Raw genomic sequence first — 21,521 nt, forward strand, 5'->3', positions numbered from 1 at the left:
CTGGAGCCTTGTATATTCACTCATTAGAGTGGATTCCTCAATTTCAGCTGCGTAGGTAGCTTTAAATTGTCCGTGGTAGGAGAATTTACCATCATGTGTTACCATGGAAATGGAAAAATATTACAAATCGGATTTGTTTCTCAATGAATCTGTTGTTAAATGTTTACCAGCACATCATTAATGAGTTTTTATAGTTTAACATGCATACTAAAAATAGCATATCAAGGATTTTTTATTTTGTCTATGCTATGTTTCTACTTTAATCCAATCCATAACAATTAATGATTTCTTTTCTTTTTTTTTTTTTTTTGAGACGGAGTCTCACTCTGTCACCCAGGCTGGAGTGCAGTGGCGTGATCTTGGGCCCACTGCAACCTCTGCCCCCTAGGTTCAAGCAATTCTCCTGCCTCAGCCTATAGAGTAGCTGAGACTACAGGCGCACGCCGCCATTTCCAGCTAATTTTTTTGTATTTTAGTAAAGTCGGGGTTTCACCATGTTGCCCAGGCTGGTCTGGAACTCCTGAGCTGAGGCAATCCACCCACCTTGGCCTCCCAAAGTGCTGGGATTACAGGCGTGAGCCACCGCACCCGGCCAATTAATGGATTTTCTAAACCAATAAGGACCAGGGTTGACTGTGAGCCCAAAAAGAATAAAGAAGATAATAAGGTGCAAATAAAGGGGCAACTGTAAACATTGTCTATATTATGAGCTTTTTTTTTCTTTAAGGGTAGTGACGTGAATAGTAAAGTGAATTTTAATTAGGTGCCCATTAGGAATGGTTAAAATACTAAGTACCTATAGTCAGAAAAACAAATTAGATTTATTCTATACATTCTTGAGTAGAACTAAGACTAATTGATCAGAAGGCAAAGAAAATTTCAGTTTGTTACAAAGACAACATGTAAACAATGAGAATTCTTCAAAAGTTGAGCAAATTCCGCTGAGGTAGCGTAATGTCACTTGAGTTGTTTATTGATCCATTTTTTAATGGATCAACATATAGTGAGTTATGATTGTATGGAAGTTCAGCTTATGTGACATCCGAGTTCCTGTTTACCTCAAAACTTTAACAATTTGGTTAATCCACATGTTCCATTTATTTTGAGCAAAGGTCACAACTCTCTTAGAATGCCTCACAAATAGGTGGTGATTCTTCCTCACTGGGGAGACCTAAGGAGGGAAGTTTGGCGCTTTGTTTTAACAACTTTAAATATTTTTTATTCCTGCTATACATTTTCTTAACTCTTTTCTGTTCTGTGCCATTTCTCTGTCGTTCCTTATTATTATAATCAGAGGAAACAAAGTATTTATTTGTTACTGTTTGAAAGTACTGTCCATATCTAATGAAAATCTTTAAAGGTCTATGGAGAGCAAGATCTTTCACAGCCCATATCATCCATCTCTTAGTAACCATATCTCAGACTTTCTTGCTGTACTCTGAAACTTCCTGTTGTTCTAAATAGTTCCTTCCACTTTTATCTCATATTATGGCTGATGGAGTTGGCAATCACAGACCCAGATCACATAATTTCTGCCATGGACAGAAGTTAGAAGTTTGTTGCTGCACCTACTTGTAGGCATAGGTTGTTGTACTATTACTGTCATAATGTCACTTGAGATCAACATCGTTATCCCCTGCCTCACCTTCTTGCATCTTACTATAAGGAATTTATAATACTGCCAGATATATTGAGGCAGTATTTGATGGTACACAAGCTATATACCAGGAAAAAAAGAGGTCTGAGCCCTCATACTAATGTTTTCTGTAAAATTTTTTGATGTTAGTGCTCTTATTTCTGTGTCTTAGATTATACTATCTTTACTTTAAATTTATATTTAACAATTACAGTTTTAAAATAATTATGTTAAATGCTAATAAATAAGGGACATCACATTTCCTCCCTCCCTCCCCCCTCCTTCCCTCCCTCCTTCCCCCTCCCTCCCTCCGTCCCTCCCTCCCTCCCTTCCTTCCTTCCTTCCTTCCTTTTTTTTGTGACAGGGTCTGTCCCTGTCTCTCAGGATGGAGTGTAGTGGTATGAATATGGCTCACTGCAGCCTCAACCTCCCTGTCTCACACGATCCTCCCACCTCAGCCCCCCAAGTAACTGGGACTACATGCATGCCCCACCATGCTCAGTTAATTTGTGTATTTTCTGTAGAGAGGGGATTTCATCATGTTGCCCAGTCTGGTCTGTAACCCCTGGGCTCAGGCGATCTGCACGCCTCAGCCTCCCAAAGTACTCGGATTACAGGCGTGAGCCACTGCACCTGGTGAACATCACATTTCTGATTCACTTTTTTTTTGTTTCTTGGACACTAAGCATATTGCCTGGTACCCAATTGAAAACCAAACATTTGTTGAATAAATGAATAGGTGAATTAGTCTATATCTAATAGTATGGTAAAGTGCCAAAGATAACCAAATATTAAGTGAACAAAGCAAGTTAAAAAATACCATTTAAGTATCATTCTATTTGAGGTTAAAATGAAGGAAAGAAATAAATAATAATATACATATGGAAAATACTGAAGGAATATATTAAAAACTTGACAGTAGGATTGCAGGGTACTGTCTCTGTGTTATGTCTTTTGTAACTTTAAGTCTTATATAACTTATACTGATAAAATTCAGATATGAGTATATATTTTATTATTGAAATATCTTATTTTTATAACTCTATAGGTTTTTTCCAGTCTTTGAAAAGCCTCCTTACCAATCCCCTGTATGTTATGTTCGTGCTTTTGACATTGTTACAAATAAGCAGCTTTATCGGTTCTTTTACTTACATCTTTAAATATATGGAGCAACAGTATGGTCAGTCTGCATCTCAGGCTAACTTTTTGCTGGGTAAGACATATTTTTTACCTGTTTGCTTGATAAATGAAACACTACTGAGTACTTGGTGTTCCAAGTCACATTTTATTATGAAGGTGATTTTATATTTTACTAAATATAATCTTATTATCTCTCAAACTTTACAAAATTTCTCCATCTTGTGATATTGTCGTTGTTCTGCATTTGAGGTTGCATCTCATGTTAGGTGAATTTAATTCTATAGGTGAAATTGTAAAGAAAAAAAATTGCTTGTGAATAAAACATTTAGATGTGGTATCTGCATAATTGGATCTTATAGTACTGAGATCCTAAGACAAACCCTTTTATAATATAACCCTTATAATCCTATAATTCATGGACTGAAATAAGGCCTCAGCTACTTATAAAACACATCATATTAATGTTTTCAGAAGGAGAATCAATTTAAATACATTACAAAATATGCATGATTCAAAACAAATATCATATTTTAGAGAGGGTTTTTTTTTTTTTTTTTTGCTACAATACCTATTTTCAAAGTCATATTGAGACCTTCTCCTTAAGGAAATTTTATCTTATATCACTTTTCTCACAACTCCAGTATTGTAGAAATCTTGTAGAAATTTGATAAATATTTGATGAGTTAAACAATGTATCAAATGGTAGGTATCTAGGTCATATGTACATAGGAAAGTAATAATTAGAAAATCTATATACTGAAGCATTGGAACAGGCTTCTGGATGATCTCCCTGTTGAACTGACAGGTTTAAACTGAAAGATTAAGTTTTGACTCGCAATAACCTCGCTTGAATTTTTTGTTAGAGGAATCTTCACCTGTAATAACACTTACAGGACCGTGAAATGGAAAAGTTGTAAGAGGGATCAATCATTTTTAATCCTGTATGTAGACATTTTTTATCATATCAGGGTATATATGTGTTTTATGAATAATAAAGAGATTAGTTCAAGAATTTAATTCTAAAGCCTTGGGCAAAATTGGAGTGAGTTATTGAGGATTGAAACTCTGTTTTGAGAGATGTAAAGGATTTTAGATGGTAGGATAGAAATCTCAGAGGAAGAAAGATTTTGTTTGTTGTTGTTGATTGCCAAAAAAAAAAAAGAAAGAAAGCTCCTCATAGAAATAACCATTTTAGACACATAAATATTCTTAGCCACTGCCTTTTGCTCGTGAGGAAGCCAACCCCTCATAATTGGCCAAAATAAATTATTTTTGTCTCTCATATGGTATACTTGTCCCTTACCTCCACCCTAGTGTGCCACCCTTCTCTTTTTTATTTTTTTGGAGATGGAGTCTCGCTCTGTCGCCCGGGCTGGAGTGCAGTGGCCGGATCGCAGCTCACTGCAAACTCCGCCTTCCGGCTTCGCCACCCTTCTCTTAAAGAAATAAGAAAGGGTGAATTTGGTTGATATACACTGTATTCTATAAATAAAGACATATCAGAAAAACCATATTCATATAATGATAGCTTTTTTCTCTTCTTTTATTTCTAGGAGTCATAACCATTCCTACGATTGCAACTGGAATGTTTTTAGGAGGATATATCATTAAAAAATTCAAATTGTCTTTAGTTGGAATTGCCAAATTTTCACTTCTTACTTCGATAATATCCTTCTTGTTTCAACTTATTTATTTCCCTCTAATCTGTGAAAGCAAATCAGTTGCCGGCCTAACCTTGACCTATGATGGGTTTGTATATATTGCTATATAAATTGTGTGATATGTTAACCATCGAATTAAAAGATTATGTGCAAGTAAAATAGGGTAGAAAACAATTGTAATTAAACTTTATTTTAATTGAGAGAAATTTCAATTTTCAAATTCTTAAAATGTTCATTTCTTAAGATGATAAAAATTTGTTTTATTCCTTAAGAAAAAGCTACATAGGTTGAAATAATAACACTTATAATTTGTGGGTAATTAAAATGAGTGGTGGACACTTTTACCCCAGTTTTATAGATGTAAAAGTAAGATTTAGAGAAATACACACATTGTATGGCTAGCAATGTTAAGATTAAGACACAAATTTGAGATATTAGAGGTATCAGATGTCATTAAATCAAATTATTCATAATGTATTTTCTAAATTAACAATCTACTTATTTTTCTTAATTTAAATTATATACTCATTTGAAGATATTTCATAAATCCTCAATAATTATCATATCTTTACAAAACAAATAACTTGAAATCTTTAAGCTTAAACATTATACAAATAACATATTTTATAATTTTAGTCAAAATATAAAATTATATCTTGTAATTTATAATTATATTATAAAGTAAATCAGTATAAACAATATTATAGTTTTATTCAAAAAATATACAGTTTTTTAAATCCTTTTTCAACTGATTCTATTATTTTTTATTCCTCAGAGGTTCGGCTTTAACCACATCGAATTCTTTTTTTATGTAGTTAAAATACAGATTGCAAAATTCAACAATGTTAACTAACATGCGTAGATTCAGAGAATTTTAAAGTAAGCTGAGAGGAACGTCAATCTAATGCCATTACCTCCCCGAAGAGAAAGTGAATCTCAGAAAAATGAAGTTACTTATCTAATGTAAAATTTCTTTGATAGAATGATAAAGACCTCTTGTCTAAGTCTTATCTAACCTCTTTTATTTCTTTTTTAAGTTTTACTTTTTCTAGGTCATAAGTCATGTCTTGGTAAAGAAGGAGAGTTAAAAGTCAATAAGCATTACAAAAATTGCCATTTTGACGTCAGCAAATCAGATTTCTCTGATTAAAGGAAAACCCCTTCTCTTATTTCTCTTCTTTTCCCCTTCTCTTCCTCCTCCTCTATTTCCCCTCTCCTTATCCCCTTGTCTCTCTCTTCTCTTCCTTCTCTACTTCCTCTTTCTCTTTTTTTCATATATTTCTATCATATATTTTCAGAAATAATTCAGTGGCATCTCATATAGATGTACCACTTTCTTATTGCAACTCAGAGTGCAATTGTGATGAAAGTCAATGGGAACCAGTCTGTGGGAACAATGGAATAACTTACCTGTCACCTTGTCTAGCAGGATGCAAATCCTTAAGTGGTATTAAGAAGTCTACAGTGAGTATTAGTTTTTGCTTTTTCTCCTCTCCTTAATTAAAATCACAGATTTAATAATTACTTATCAAATCTTCCTGTAACTAAGGTCTCCAATAAAAAGATAAAAGAAAAAGATTCCAGTGTTATCTGTCCTCATGATAGCTGTGAATTATAAACAAAGCTTCATATAAAACTCTGCTTAGGACACAATCAGACTTCTCTGTTACTTGATTTCTAATTAGAGATTACCCACTTTTTTTCTTGAGATTTTAAGAATATGACCTGTTAGAATTTGAATGCATTTAGGGTATCTAAGAAGTCTCTCATTTGACTAAAGCACATGATTTTTATTAATTTGGAATCACTTTACCCTTTGGAAGTTAGGGGAAAGTTCAGAATTAGCCAGTTGTCAGCATTACCCACTTTATGAGGACAACGATCTATTTGCATTTTAATATATACAAATCCTGATAAGTTTAGCTAGGGACTCACTGTGGCCTTGGACTTTCTAAGAAATTAATCAAGGCTTCATGTTTACACGATTTCCCTATTCTTGATTTCCTATTTTGATGTTCCCAAAGCTGGCACTTCTTTTACTCAGTATAATTTAGTATCCTGCTCACTGATTGCCAACATATCCGTTGGAAATTCCATTTCTGTCTTAACTCAAAGGCGCTTTTTTTTTTTCCATGTGACACATGGATTTTTCCCAATATCCTGGGTAACTCCCAGTGATTGGAAATTAGGTATGCTGTTCCCCATACCTACAATCAATTCAACATCTCACAAAGTTGCATAACTGTTTTTCAGGCCCTTTCCCTATTACCAACATTAGCAACATAGTCAGCTGTGATTATGACTCTCTACCACACTCTTCCATGCTTCAATTCTAAACATTTTCTATCTTTCCCTTGCCCAATGTCCTACCAATTAAATGGCATGGAGAAATTTGAAGAATAAAGCATCCTAGTTTCCTTGAAGATAGGCTACAACTTTAATAAACTTGCACATATGTGGCCCAAAGACTATACTTAAAAGCTCACATCTCATATTCATCAGTTATAGTACCTTTCAGTAAGGGTGCCCCATTTAATCCCTGGTCGCACGTTGTCCAGTAGTGAAGACCTGAAAGATACATGATGTTAGTATCCTAAAGAGAGCTCTGTCTACGTGGAGACATCATCTTAATAGTGACAATGGCTATACCGTGGGGGGGCTACTGCAAAGTTCCTTTACTAAATCCTCAGTAAAATTGTTAAAATAATGCTCTCTGTATCAAAGTTTGGTTTCATTGGCCAATGTGCTTGCTCCATAAAAGATTCCTCCATATTATTCCTATTGAAAAAAAAAAAAAGGTAAAAGGAATTTTTCTTGAACCATACAAGTATGGATTTAAATTCTTTTTTTCTTTTTCTTTTTCTTTCCCTTTTTTTTTTTTTTTTTTGAAATGGAGTCTCGCCTTGTCATCCAGGCTGGAGTGCAATGGCACGGTCTCGGCTCACTGCAACCTCCACCTCCTGGGTTTAAGTGATTCTCCTGCCTCAGCCTCCCAAGTAGCTGGGATTACAGGTGTGCACCACCACATCTGGCTAATTTTTTTGTATCTTTAGTAGAGACGGGGTTTCACCATGTTGACCAGACTGGTCTCTTAACTCTTGACCTCATGATCCGCCTGCCTCAGCCTCCCAAAGTGCTGGGATTACAGGTGTGAGTGACTGCACCCGGTCAATTCTTTTACAAGTTCTCCTTCAGTAAATAGTCTTTAGCAGTAGTAGGTTCAAGATGAACTTAAATCTTTAGTGTAGAATCAGAGCAGAATTTATTAAAGCCACCTAACAACATACACTGCCTACCTGATGAAATCTCTAAAATCACTTGTTCCTAATATTCCTGTTCTATATACTCTAACCATTAGCCAGGACATTCTTTTGTGTTAAATCTTTCTAGTAATAATATAATATATTTTATTACCTGTCATTATGGTCTTGAATGTTGCTTTTGCCTTCTTAAGTAGAATTCTGGCACCCGTGCCTGGCTCTATTTCCCCTGCACTCTGTCCCATTTTCATGAGTGGCTAGATTTTGTCCCTTTTCAAACTGCTATATTTTCTGGATTATTTGGTAGTTCTTTCCCGGAGTAAGTCACTAATACTTAGATCCTGTCAAAGAGAGTAAGAATGTGTATTTTAGAAGGTAAATATGGGTGGAAGAGAAATATTTTAAACACTGTATATTAATGAAAAAATTATATACAGAATTTCATACACTAATTTCTTAACTTCCTAAATTCAGGAAGCTATTTTGCCTTTCAGTATTAAGCAACTATATTTTTATAACATTTTTTAAACTGTAAATATTTTAGTTTGAGACTTCCTTAAATATAATGGAATGTATTCATAGCCCTGTTGTATTTGGCAAATGTGTTTGGTAATATTTCAAAAACTATTTTTAGGTGTTTTATAACTGTAGCTGTGTGGAAGTAACTGGTCTCCAGAACAGAAATTACTCAGCGCACTTGGGTGAATGCCCAAGAGATGATGCCTGTACAAGGAAATTTTACATCTATGTTGCAATTCAAGTCATAAACTCTTGGTTCTCTGCAACAGGAGGTACCGTATGTATCTTGCTGATTGTGAAGTAAGTATGACGCTTTGAAACATTGTCACATATATTAGACTAAAACACACCTAATGATAGGCATATTTTTACGTATTTTGCGCTCAAATTCATATTTTGTTAATTTTTAATTCTTTGAGAATGCATTTTCTTAGAATTATTTTGATCTTTCAATGCCATCATTAATAATTTTTGTTTCCAATACTTCCATTGTCAAATTTGGCTCTATACTTTCTTCTCTTAATAAAAATCTTAAGGCACACACTGATTGACAATTGTCTCGATAGTGGAAGGATCTTTGTGTGATTGTAAAAGAACTTTTAATTTTGAGTTGCGTTGCATCCTAATGAGCCAGTGAGAGTAAATCATCTGTTGATTTCATTGAAGAAAACATTTAGCAACCAGGTATAAATATAAACTTCAATTTGTAATGAAATTCTAATGCTTTCAGTTCACCCACAGCATGGCTGTTGACCTGGTATCTCACAATACCCTTGTAGACATAAGAAAAATATGTGTAAATAATTCATTCCTTTTTTCACTTATTAGACAATTTTTTAGACAGGATATGATGAATATTTCTTAGTAAGTAAAACCAATAAGGTACCTGTTGTCTCACAGCTTAGAAAATGACAAGACTGATGTGAGACAAATAAGTATAAAAATAAACACATAATTACACATTGCTCTTTGTCTTAATAAGGGAAAAGACTTCCAATTAAAGGAATAAAAAGAGACATTAAATTTAGGATTAAAGTAAGGGGATGTGATGGGAAAGATTCACAGAGTACATCTCAAAAGAAGTGACATTATATCTAAGGAGGTAAAGAAAAAGCCAAATGAAGGGCTTTCAGGGAGAGGGTCTAGGTCTTCTTTCCTTAAGACAGGAAAGAGCTAGAATTTTTGAGGAATGAAAAGAAGCCAGTTTATAGGAACACACTGAGTGAGAGGGTATGGCAGATGATGTTTGGAGAGTTAGCCGGGAAGCAGATAATGTGTGCCCTACTGGCCAGGATAAGCACTCAATCACCTAAAACTGGAAACATGTAAAGACATGCATGTAGATCTTAAAAATATACATGATAAGTAGAGTGACCTGGGGTAACATTTAATTGTACTTTTAAAACCTACTAGTTGATCATACGTTCACGGCCAGTCAACAGCACGACATGGTAGAAAAAAAAAAAGTAGGCCGGGCACGGTGACTCACGCCTGTAATCCCAGTACTTTGGGAGGCCGAGGCAGGTGGATCACGAGGTCAGGAGATCGAGACCATCCCGGCTAACACAGTGAAACCCCGTCTCTACTAAAAATACAAAAAAAAAAAATTAGCCGGGCGTGGTGGCGGGCGCCTGTAGTCCCAGCTACTCGAGAGGCTGAGGCAGGAGAATAGTGAGAACCTGGGAGGCGGAGCTTGCGGTGAGCTGAGATCGCGCCACTGCACTCCAGCCTGGGCCACAGAGCCAGACTCCGTCTCAAAAAAAAAAAAAAAAAAAGCAACCAACAATGTGTTTTAACTTTTGTTAACATGAATATAAACCTGTAAACTAAGTAAGTTTGCAGTTGTTATATTTTCACCCTGCCTGCAAATTTTATTAAAATCTGTACCGTAAATATTCCATAAGTATAGCTTCATCTTAATATAAAATGTCTATTCAGAAGAAGCCTTCTATATTTCCAAATTACAAATTCATTAACTTATAAAAATTCACCTCAAAATTTCATACTAGTTTACATCTCAGCATGTTTTAGCTTCTTAATTGAAACCTTTTCATGAGAAAAGGAGAGTTTTAAAAACATTGTTCCATTCTTGAATATAGTTATGCTTTATCCGATTAAAAAGTGATTAAATCAACATTACCACTTATCAAAGCATTTATTAATTTCTCACCAGCCTTTGATTTCCTTTGTATTTATTTATTTTTTTTAAGAAAAGTTTTCTAAAGCTGACTAGAGAATGAAAATATAAACTTCATTTTATTAAGGCTATTGCTAAAACTAGACTGAGCAGGAGTGTAAACATTTACTCATCCAGTACATATTCATTATGTGTGTCAGCCACAGATCCATGCACTGAAGATGCAAATGTGAATGAAAATGATAAAACTTCATTAGCATCCAGTGGGGATAGGGAATGGAGAGTGAATGTATACAGAAGAACTAATAAACAAATAAGCAAGTAAATATGTAAACCAGGGTAAATGTGAAGCACTAGAAAGAAAAATAAATCAGAGTCAGAAGATAGAAAAAGTGGGGTAGGTAAGAGACACTAGTTCAGATATTGTGCATTGAAAGTTATATGACAAGAGACCTAAATGAAGACATGAAGAGAGAAGCTACAAGCCATGCTAAATGAGGACAGGAAAGGAACAAGCTAGGCAAAGTAGAGCAAAGACAAAGGCCCTTGTGTGGAGCATACTTGATACATACAAGTTAGAAAAAAGTGTGTGAGGAAGAGAGAGGTATGAAGTACAATGACAGATCTAGCGTGGTCCAGATTATATTGTTCAGAGGAAAGGCTTTGGAGCTTATTCTAAGTGTGTTCAGAAGCCCCAGAGGGTTTAAGCATTAGTGTTACCTAATGCTTATGGCTTACCTAATGAGAATATCACTCTGACTGTGCATGGCATGTGTTTTTGGAAGACAAGAATGAAATCAGGGAAAACAGAAGGCTATGATCATTCTTCACGATGAGGTATTATTGAGCATGGTTATGATAAAGGAAGTGGGAAGATATTTGTGTTTCATTCTTTGTTTTGTTTCATTTTCTAAGGCAAAGCCAATATGATTTGCTTGTTGATTGAATGTGGCATGTGAGAAAGATAATTTAAGGATGATCCCAAGGTTCTGGCTTGAGCTCTGGAAAGATGGTGACACTATTGAACAAAAGGGGAAATACAAAGGAAGGGTAGATTGGAGGAAGTGTAAAAGCAAGATTTCTTATATCCCTGTAAAACTGAGCTGCCTGTTAGGTATCTACCAACAATGAATATGTAGAATCTACCATTTAGGAAAATCATTAAAGCCATAGACACAAATCTTAGAGTTTGCAACATAAACAGATGCTATTTAAATCCAGTGGCATAGTGAGATGTTCTAGGGCCTGGGTACAGATAGAAACTGCATCCTAGGAACAGCAACAGGCCCTCTAACTTTAGAGATTAATAATAGAAGGAGAAGACACTGAAGGAAACTGAGGAGGTCCCATAAGTTATGAGGAAAACTGGGAAAGGATCATGTCCTTGAAGCACAGTGAAGAATATATGAAGAAGTAATGAATAAAGAAACTATGTCAAGGCCTGCTGAGAGTTCATAGGAGTTAGGGACTAGAAAGTAACCATTGGATTTCATTATATGCTCATCACTGTTAACCTAAACAAAACTAGTGCATGAAGATGGGAGGTGAAACAAAAAGGTGGTTTTGGTTGTTTTAAATTTTTTCATTTTTATGGATTTAGAGATACAAGTACAGTTGTGAAACATGGATTATATGAGGCAGTGGTAAAGTCCGGGGTTTAATGTTCCCATCACCTGAATAGTGTACTTTATATTCAGTAGGTAGTATTTCTTCCCTCCCACTCCCTTCCAACCTCCCACACTTTAGAGTCTCCAATGTCTGTTATTCCACTCTGTACATCCTTGTGTGCCCATTGTTTAGCTCCCACATCAAAGAAAGTACATGCATTTTTTACTTTCTGTCTCTGATTTATTTCACTCAGGATAATGGCATCCATTTCTATCCACGTTGCTATAAAAAGACATGATTTCATTTTTTTTTTTTATTGCTGACTAGTATCCCATAGTATATACATATATACCAATGTTTTAATCTAATTATCAGTGAATGGAAATTTAGTGATTGGTGATTCCATGACTTTGCTTTGTCACTAGTGCTGTGATAAGCATACAAGTCAGGAGATGTCTTTTTAATAAAATGATTTCTTTGTCTTTAGGTAGACACCCTGTGGTGGGATTGCTGGATTAAATGATAGTTCAATTTTTAGGTCATCAGGAAATCTCTGTACTGTTTTCCATAGAGGTTATACTAATTAACATTCTCACCAACAGTGTATAAGCATTCACTTTTCTTCTCATCTTCACCAACATCTCTTGACTTTCGACTTTGTATTAATAGCTATCCTGATGAGTATAAGATGATATCTCATTATGGTTTTAATTTTCATTTCTCTGATGATTAGTGATGTTGGGCATTTTTATATATTTATTGGCCATTTGTATGTCTTCTTTTGAAAAATGTCTATTCATATCCTTTACCCACTTTTTAATGAGATTTTTTTCTTTTTTTTTTTTTCATTGAGTTGTTTGAGTTCCTGGTAGATTTTGGATATTAACCCTTTTTCAGGTGCATTGTTTGTAAATATTTTCTCCCATTCTGTGGGTTGTCTGTGTACTCTGTTGATTATTACTCTTTTTTACTGAACAAAAATTTTGTAGTTTAAGTAAGTTCCATTGATATATTATTTTGTTGCATTTCCTTTTAAGGATGTAGTCATAAATTCTTTGCCTAGACCATTGTCCATAAAAGATTTTCCTAGGTTTTCCCCCAGGATTTTTACAGTTTCAGGCCTTACAATTAAGTCTTTAAACTATCTTTTTTTTTTTTTTTTTTTTTTTGAGATGGAGTCTGCTCTGTTGCCCAGGCTGGAGTGCAGTGATGCGATCTCGGCTCACTGCAACTCTGCCTCCTGGGTTCACACCATTCTCCTGCCTCAGCCTCCCGAGTAGCTGGGACTACAGGTACCTGCCATCATGCCTGGCTAATTTTTTCCATTTTTAGTGGAGATGGGGTTTCACCATGTTATCCAGGATGGTCTCGATCTCCTGACCTCGCAATCCACCTGCCTCAGCCTCCCAAAGTGCTGGGATTTTTAATCCATTTTGAGTTAATTTTTATATATGATGAGAGATATGGGTTCAATTTTATGTCTGTATATATGGTTCTCCAATTTTCCCAGCACCATTTCCTCACTGTATATATATTTGTTACTTTGTCAAAAATCAGTATGTTGTAGATATGTGACTTTATTTCTGGCTTCTCTATTCTGTTCCATTGATCTATGTGTCTATTTTTATACTAATACCATTTTATTTTGGCTTATAGACTTGTAGTATAATTTGAAATCAGGTAATGTGACAACTTCAGCTTTATTTTTTTGCTTAGGATGAATTTGCTAGTCAGACTCTTTTGATTCCATATGAATTTTAGGATTCACATAGGTAATTTAATATAATTGTGTTGAATCTGTAGATTGCTTTGGGCTGGATAGTCATTTTACACAATATTTATTATTCCAATTCATGAACATGAGATGTTTTTCTAGTTTTTAATGCCATATATAACTTTTTTCATCAGTGTTTTGTAGTTCTCCTCATAAAGACTTTTTTACCTATTATTTTAAATGTTTTCCCATTTTTTGTATCTATTGTAAATGGGATTCAGTTGTTGATTTGGTTTTGAGCTTGATCATTACTGGTGTATGGAAATGCTACTGATTTTTGTACATCGGTTTTGTACCCTGAAACTTTACTGAAGTAGTTTATCAAGTCTAAGAGACTTTCAGAGGAGTTTTAGGGTTTTCTAAGTGTAAGATTATATCATAAGTGAACAGGAATAATTCAAATTCTTCTTTTCCCATTTGGAGACCTTTTATTCCTTTGTCTTGCCTTATTGCTCCTGATAGGACTTCCAATACTGTGTTGAATAGGAGTGGTGAAAATGGGCATCCTCATCTTGGATCCATTCTTAGAAGTAATGCTTACAATTTTCCCCCATTTGGTATGTTATTGATGGTGGTTTGTCATATATATGATTTTTATTATTTTAAAGTATTTTTCTTCTATGCCTAGTTTGGTAAGTGTTTTTATAATAAGGGGATGCTGGATTTTATCAAATTTTTTTTCCTGCATCAATTGATTTTATCATATGTTTTTTGAAAAAAGAAATTTCTGTTAATTTTGTAAATCACATTTGTTGATTCACATATATTGAACCATCCTTGCATTTCAGGAAAAAGTCCACTTTTCATTATGATGAACATTTTGATGTGCTGCTGAATTTTATTTTCCAGAGTTTTTTTGTTTTTTTTTTTTGTTTTGTGTTTTGAGGGTATTTGGATCTATGTTCTTCAGGGATATTGATGTGTAGTTTTCTCTTTTATTTTTCATGTACTTGCCTGCCTTTGGTATCAGCATGATGCTGACTTCATAGGATTAGTTGAAGAGGATTCCTTCCCCCTTGATTTTTTGAAATAGTTTTAGTAGAATTGGTATTATTTCTTCCTTTTTGGTCTTGCAGAATCTGGCAATAATTTTCTCTGGTCCTGCACTTTTTGTCGTTGTTGTAAGGAGATTTTTTTTTATTATTATTACTAATTCAATTTAATTACTCATTATTGGTCTGTTAAGGATTTCTATTTCTTCCCGGTTCAAACTTGTGAAGTTGTATATTTCCAGGAATTTATCAGTTTTCTCTAGGTTTTCTGGTTTGTGTATGTACAGATGGCCATAGTAGTCTCTGATGATATTTTATATTTCTGTGGTAATAGTTTTAATGACACCATTAATATTTCTGATTGTACTTATTTGAATCTTCTTTCTTTTTTTGGTTAATCTACTAGTAGTCTGTCTATCTTACTTATATTTTCAAATAACAACTTTTTATTTCACAGATCCTTTGCATTTTTTTTTGCCCAAATTTCAGTTAGATTTGTTCTTTATTATTTACTATATTCTGCTAGCTTGGGGTGCAGTTTATTCTTGTTTTACTAGTTCTGTGAGGCATGACATTTGATTGTTAATTTGATATCTTTCTATCTTTTTGTTGTAGGCATTTAATTCTAAAAACTTCCCTGTTGGCATTGACTTGTTGTATCTCAGAGGTTTTGGTATGTTGTTTCTTTATTTTCATTTATTTCAATTTCTTAATTTTGTTTGTTTTTTTGAGACAGAATCTCACTCTGTCACTCAGGATGGAGTGAAATGGTGTAATCTTGGCTCACTGCCACCTCTACCTCTTGGGTTCAAGCAATTCTCCTGCCTCAGTCTCTTCAGCAGCTGGGATTAAAGACATGTGCCACCACACCCAGCTAATTTTTTTCATTTGTAGTAGAGATGGGGTTTCACCATTTTAGCCACGCTGGTCTCAAACTCCTGACCTTAAGTGAGCCACTACACCCAGCATCATTTCAATTTTTTTTAAAGAAATTCTGCCTTGCTTTCATCATTGACCAAATAATTGTTCAGGAACAGGTTATTTAATCTTCATGTATTTCTATAGTGTTGAGAATTCTAGGAACTAATTTCTATCTTTATTCCACTGTATATTCCACTGTATTCTGAAATGGAACTTGATATTATTTTGATTTAAAAAAAATCATTGAGTATTGCCTTTAGGCATGGTATATGGTCAATTTTTGAAAATGTTTCATGTGTGCATGAGAAGAATGTATATTCTGAGGTGGTAGGGTAAAATGTTCTGTAAATGTTTGTCAGGTCCATTGGGTCTAATGTCCATTGTAAAAGTTTCTTTGTTGATTTTTGGCTGCCATTATCTGCCTAATGTTGTCAGTGGGTTATTAAAAGACCCCACTAATATTGTATTGCTATCTATTTTGTTTTCCTTAGGTCCAGTAGTGTTTGTTTTATGAATTAGGGTGCTCCAGTGTTGGGTGCATATGTTTCAAATTGTCATATCTTCTTAACTGATCCTTTATTATAGTAACCTTCTTTGTCATTATTTATGGTTTTTGGTTTGATATTTGTTTTATCTAATCCAAGTATAACTACTTCTGCTCAGATTTGGTTTGTATTTTCATAGAATATCTTCTTGCACCCCTTTGCTTTGAGTCTGAAAAGGTCTTTACAAGTTACTTGAGTTAGGTGGGTTTCTTGTATGTAGCATATAGTTGACTTTTTAAAAATTCATTCTGCTAGACTATATTTTTTAAGAGGAGTGTTCAGTCTATTTATATTTAAGGTCAGTATTAATTTTTGAGGGTTGTTTCTGTAATATTGTGAATTATTTCTTAATTTGCTTTGCAGTCTCAATTAGGTAATTTTAAAATGAGATCTGTAAGGTTTATACTTTGTATGTTTCCATAATTGATAAGTATTGCTCTTTTATTTCTATATGTTAGAACTCCTTCAAGTCTTTCTTGTAGAGTCAGTCTGTTTGTGACAAATTCCCTTAGTGTTTGCTTATTTGGGAAGTACTGTTTTTCTTCTTGAATTATGAGTCTTAGTTGAGCAGGATACAAAATTCTTGGTTGTCATTTTTTTTTTTTTCTTTAAGAGACTGATAATAAGACCCTAATTTCTTTTGGCTTGTAAGATTCCTGATGAGAAGTCTGCTGTTAGTCTAATGGGATTCTCTTAACAGGTAATTAGATAATTCTCTATTGCCATGTTTAAGATTTTTAAATTTATGTTGACTTTTAGTACTCTGATGACTGTATGTCTTGTGCAGGTTATTCTTGCAATGCATCTCTCAGGAATCACCTGAGCTTTTTATATTTGGATGTCTAGATCTGTAGTAAGTCAGGGAAGTTTTTCTGAGTTATTCTTTCAAACAAGTTTCCCACACTTTTACTTTTTCTTCTCCCTCTGGAACATCCATGATTCATAAATTTGGATGTAATACATAATCCCATATATCTTGAAGGCTCTGTTAGGTTTTTCAATTCATTTTTCTATGTATTCTTCCTACCGAGTTTATTTGAAAGACCTGTCTTCTAGCTCTGAAATTGTTTATTCTGCTTGGTCTGGCCTATTCTTAAAGCTTTCAAAGGTACTTTGCAGTCCCCTTCAATACATTTTTTTATTTTCAGAAGTTGTATCTACTTTTCTTAGTAAACTCTATCTCTTCTTTTATACCCTGTATTATGTTTCTCATTTATTTTTGATAATTTTTAACTTTCTTTTGGATCTCAAGCTTTACATAATCCCATATTACTTGAAGTTCTTATTTCATAAAGACTTCTTTAGAATCAATATTTTGGATTCTTTATCAACATATCAGAGATTTTATTTAGGTTTGGATTCATTGCTCAAGAGTCACTGTGGTCCTTTGGACCTTTAACATTCTACCTTCTTTATACTTAAAGAATTCTTTCTCTGGTTCTTTCTAACTTAGATAAGCTATCTCTCCTTATTTTGAATTTATTTTGTTTGAATTCATTTTTTTCCATTTGAAAATGTGGCTATAATGTGTGTTGTGTAGGATCTAACAGGCTATATTGAAGAGGATCAAGAGAAAATTCTAGAAAGGGAAGTGCAACAGTCAGCACGGAAAGTTATTTTCAGGAGTAGTGTTATAAAAGAAGCTGACAAAAGGTGTGGTTGTTAGCAAAGTTGTGGGGTAAAATTTCTGTTTATGTTCAATTCTAGACATAATAGCATGCTGACATACTGATGAGAATCATCAGTAGAGATGAAGGAAACTGACAATGCAGAAAAGAGGGAAAGCAATTACAGAGGAAGGTGAAAAGAGATTAACCAAGATACAGAGTTTTTCTTTGTACAAAAAGGGAAATTGTCTATGTGGGTAAAAGACAGGTAAATGTGTACCTGTAGTGATGAAGAATATTGAACTTTTTTCTGCTGTTTCTACTTTCTTTGTTATAAAAAAGGAATGTAATCAGATGAGAAAGAGGAGGAAGAAAAGAAAGAGTCTTTAGATCAGAAAATGTGAACTAGAAATCTTGAAGATTAAAGAAACATACTGACAGGGAAAATGGACTAGTAGGCTATTGGACAATTGCCCTGGAGGCCTCCTGAAGGTCTGTGCCTATGAATTTAAAGTGAACACGGTCAGATGTGTGAATTATTTCCTTCAGGGATGAAACTCTTTGTATATAGGTTCAGAGAAGGCAGAGGATTAGATGAAAGCATTTTTACTTGTCTAGTACAGTAAAGGATGAGATGAACAAAAATGTACAGAATATATGCAGAAGAATGATTTATAACATGATTATAAACATCATGATGAGAAAGGAAGTGAAGTGGTAAAACTAGAGATGGCCTGTGAAGAGATCAGGGGAATCATAGCCTAAAGAGCTAGGGCTACAGCTTCTTGTAACAGATACGTGAAAGGGAGTAAATTTAAAATGTAGGAGGTGGTTATAAGGACTAGGATGGCCAAAATGGAGAATTTTAAAAATGGATACTGATGAACTGACTGTGGGTGGAAGAAATAAGACTTTCCAGAAAAGTGACCAAGAAACTGAAAGGCCATACCATTGGGAGCATAATCTATATCATCTATATTTCCTAAAATAACTAGGAAAAACGACAGAAATAATTTTCACAAAAATTACAGGGAGTCTAGAATGAAAATTGTCAAGAAATGATGAGAGTTGTGATGTGCCAGTCTATAGTTAACTTCAACAAGGAGGTTAGAGAATAGTATGGTAAGGTGGTGCACCTCTTCCTGGAACCTAGAGGTCTTTCAGAGGAAAGACTCAGATCTGGAAGTGGTAAAAATGAAAGATCAATAAGAACTTCTACATCTCAGGCCCATTGATATGGAGGTTGTGGAAGGAAAACAGTCCTACATGAGAGAGTTACATGGAGCGTCATTGGGAGTAAACCAGGCTTTGTTTAGAACAAGAAAGTGAAAGGGCTACAAAGAATGTAGGAACTAAATATTTTGCTGGTAACAAACATGAGTTTCCCTGGGCAAAATGAAAGGGTTTGAGTAATGGAAAAAGAGTAAGTGAGTGAGTGGGATTAAGGGATATAGTAAACCATGTGGAATGAGAGTCTTGGTACCCAGAGAGGATCTCAAAATCTTGACATTCTGCTGGTGATAGGATGTGAGGCATGATGTAAGTTTATGACAAACAAAACATCAATTTAAATGGCCCAAAGAGGGTAATGTTTTAGAACTTTTTAAAAAAACTACATTTTAGTGGCTTAGCTAGAAAGGATTTGGCTCATATACACAATAAATTAGAACTTTTCTTCAATCTTTTGCAAACAGGAAAACAAGCATTCCCTACCTGTGCTATCTATTGTTAGGGTTTCATTAGGTCTAACTGGAAATTACCTCAAGAAACAGCAGGTCATGATGGTTGATTGTCATTAGAAAGAACAACAGAGGAACAATTTAAATGAAATCTCTTAAATTAAATAATTAAATGAAATAGCACATTTAACTTCTTAGGGTGCTTTTTGTGATAAATTCATCCTGTGAGAGATTCATCAAAACACAGAGCTGCTCAATATCATATGTAAAGCAGGAGTCACACTACAGTGATAAATAACTTACATGATAACCACACACGGGTGTATGCATGCAAGTGAGGATACGAGTATGAGCATGCGGCAAGAAGTGTGAGTGTGCATTCATGTGAATGTAGGGGTAAGTGTGTGTGATTGTTATTGTATGTTAATATTACTGTATCACACACATTCATCATCTCCACTGAACTGTTGAAGATTTCAGGCCCACCCTTAGGAAAATATCCTCCCTATCTGCAAGTTCCCCAAGTCTCCTGCATGCTAACCCTTTCCATGGGTGAAAATAAGGCTCAATAACAAATATCAGTTTACCTTGCGTGTGTAGGACAAAGTGTAACTTCTGAAAATCAATTACAGTGAAAAATACATGTCAGGCAATTGTCAAAAAACTCAACCAGGGGTGAAGTGCAATCTCTCCCTTCCCAAAATCTCCTTTGAGAAATCTGATATTTGAGAGTAATAACTAAATAGATAAGTTAAACTCCCCTTTCTACTGATTTCCTCCTGACCATCTCTTTGTGAAATAAACTTCCTCCTAAATAGCAGGCATGGATTCTGTATTTGTTTGTTTTTATGCTGCTGATAAAGACATATCCGAGACTAGGCAATTTATAAAAGAGAGAGGTTTAATTGGACTTACAGATCCACATGGCTGGGCAAACCTCACAATTATGGTGGAAGGCAAGGAGGAGCAAGTCACATCTTACATGGGTGGCAGCAGGCAAAGGGAGCTTGTGCAGGAAAAGTCCACCTTATAAAGCAATCAAATCTCATGAGACTTATTCACTATCATGAGAACAGCATGTGAAAGACCTGCCCCCATGATTCAGTTATCTCCCACTGAGTCCCTCCAACAACATGTGGGAATTATGTGAGTAAAATTCAAGATGAGATTTGGATGGGGACACAGAGTCAAACCATTTCATTCCACCCCTATCCCCTCTGAATCTCATGTCCTCACATTTCAATACCAATCATTCTTTCCCAACAGCCCCCCAGAGTCTTAACTCATTTCAACATTAACCCAAAAGTCCACAGTCCAAAGTCTCATCTGAGATAAGGCAAGTTCCTTTCACCCATGAGCCTGTAAAAACAAAAGCAAGATAGTTACTTCCTAGATACAATGGGGGTACAGGCATTGGGTAAATACAGTAAATACAGCGTTTCCAAATGGGAGGAATTGGTTAAAACAAAGGGGCTACAGGCCTTATGCAAATTTGAAATCCAATGGGGCAGTCAAAACTTAAAAGCTCCAAAATGATCTCCTTTGACACCATGTCTCACATCTGGGTCAGGCTGATGCAAGAGGTAGGTTCCTGTAGTCTTGGGCAGCTCCATCCCTGTGGCTTTGCAGGTTACAGCCTCCCTCCAGGCTGCCTTCTCGGGTTGGCAGCTTTTCCAGGTGAATGGTGCAAGCTGTTGGTGGATCTACTGACAGCTTCTGGAGTCTGGAGGACGGTGACTGTCTTCTCACAGCTCCACTAGGCAGTGCCCCAGTAAGGACTCTATGTGGGGGCTTTGACCCCACGTTTTTCTTCCACACTGCCCTAACAGAGGTTCTCTATGAGCACCTTGCCCCTGAAGCAAACTTCTTCCTGGGTATCCAGGCATTCCACACATCCTCTGAAATCTAGGCAGAGGTTCCCAAACCTCAATTATTGACTTTTGTGCACCCACAGGCTCAACACCACGTGGAAGCTGCCAAGGCTTGGGGCTTGCGCCCTGTGAAGGCACAGCCCGAGCTCTACATTGGTCCCTTTCAGCCAT

General features: G+C 35.2%; 1 protein-coding gene across 5 annotated transcripts in view; it reads left to right on the forward strand.

The window, feature by feature from the left end:
- SLCO1B3 (solute carrier organic anion transporter family member 1B3) overlaps positions 1–21,521 on the forward strand; it is a 91,656-nt gene that overhangs the window by 49,229 nt on the left and 20,906 nt on the right. For 2 of the 5 annotated variants that reach the window (XR_013400551.1, XR_013400552.1), the window contains exons 9-13: positions 2,685–2,849; positions 4,330–4,525; positions 5,736–5,901; positions 8,332–8,516; positions 15,343–15,400. Coding sequence is in view for 2 of the 5 variants with exons in the window: in XM_015151097.3 (XP_015006583.2) it covers positions 2,685–2,849; positions 4,330–4,525; positions 5,736–5,901; positions 8,332–8,516 (712 nt within the window). In the remaining 3 variants the exon portion in view is untranslated. 5 annotated transcript variants of the gene reach the window in all.

This window comes from Macaca mulatta, chromosome 11 (genome assembly GCF_049350105.2).
Source record: "Macaca mulatta isolate MMU2019108-1 chromosome 11, T2T-MMU8v2.0, whole genome shotgun sequence".
Lineage (NCBI taxonomy): Eukaryota > Metazoa > Chordata > Mammalia > Primates > Cercopithecidae > Macaca > Macaca mulatta.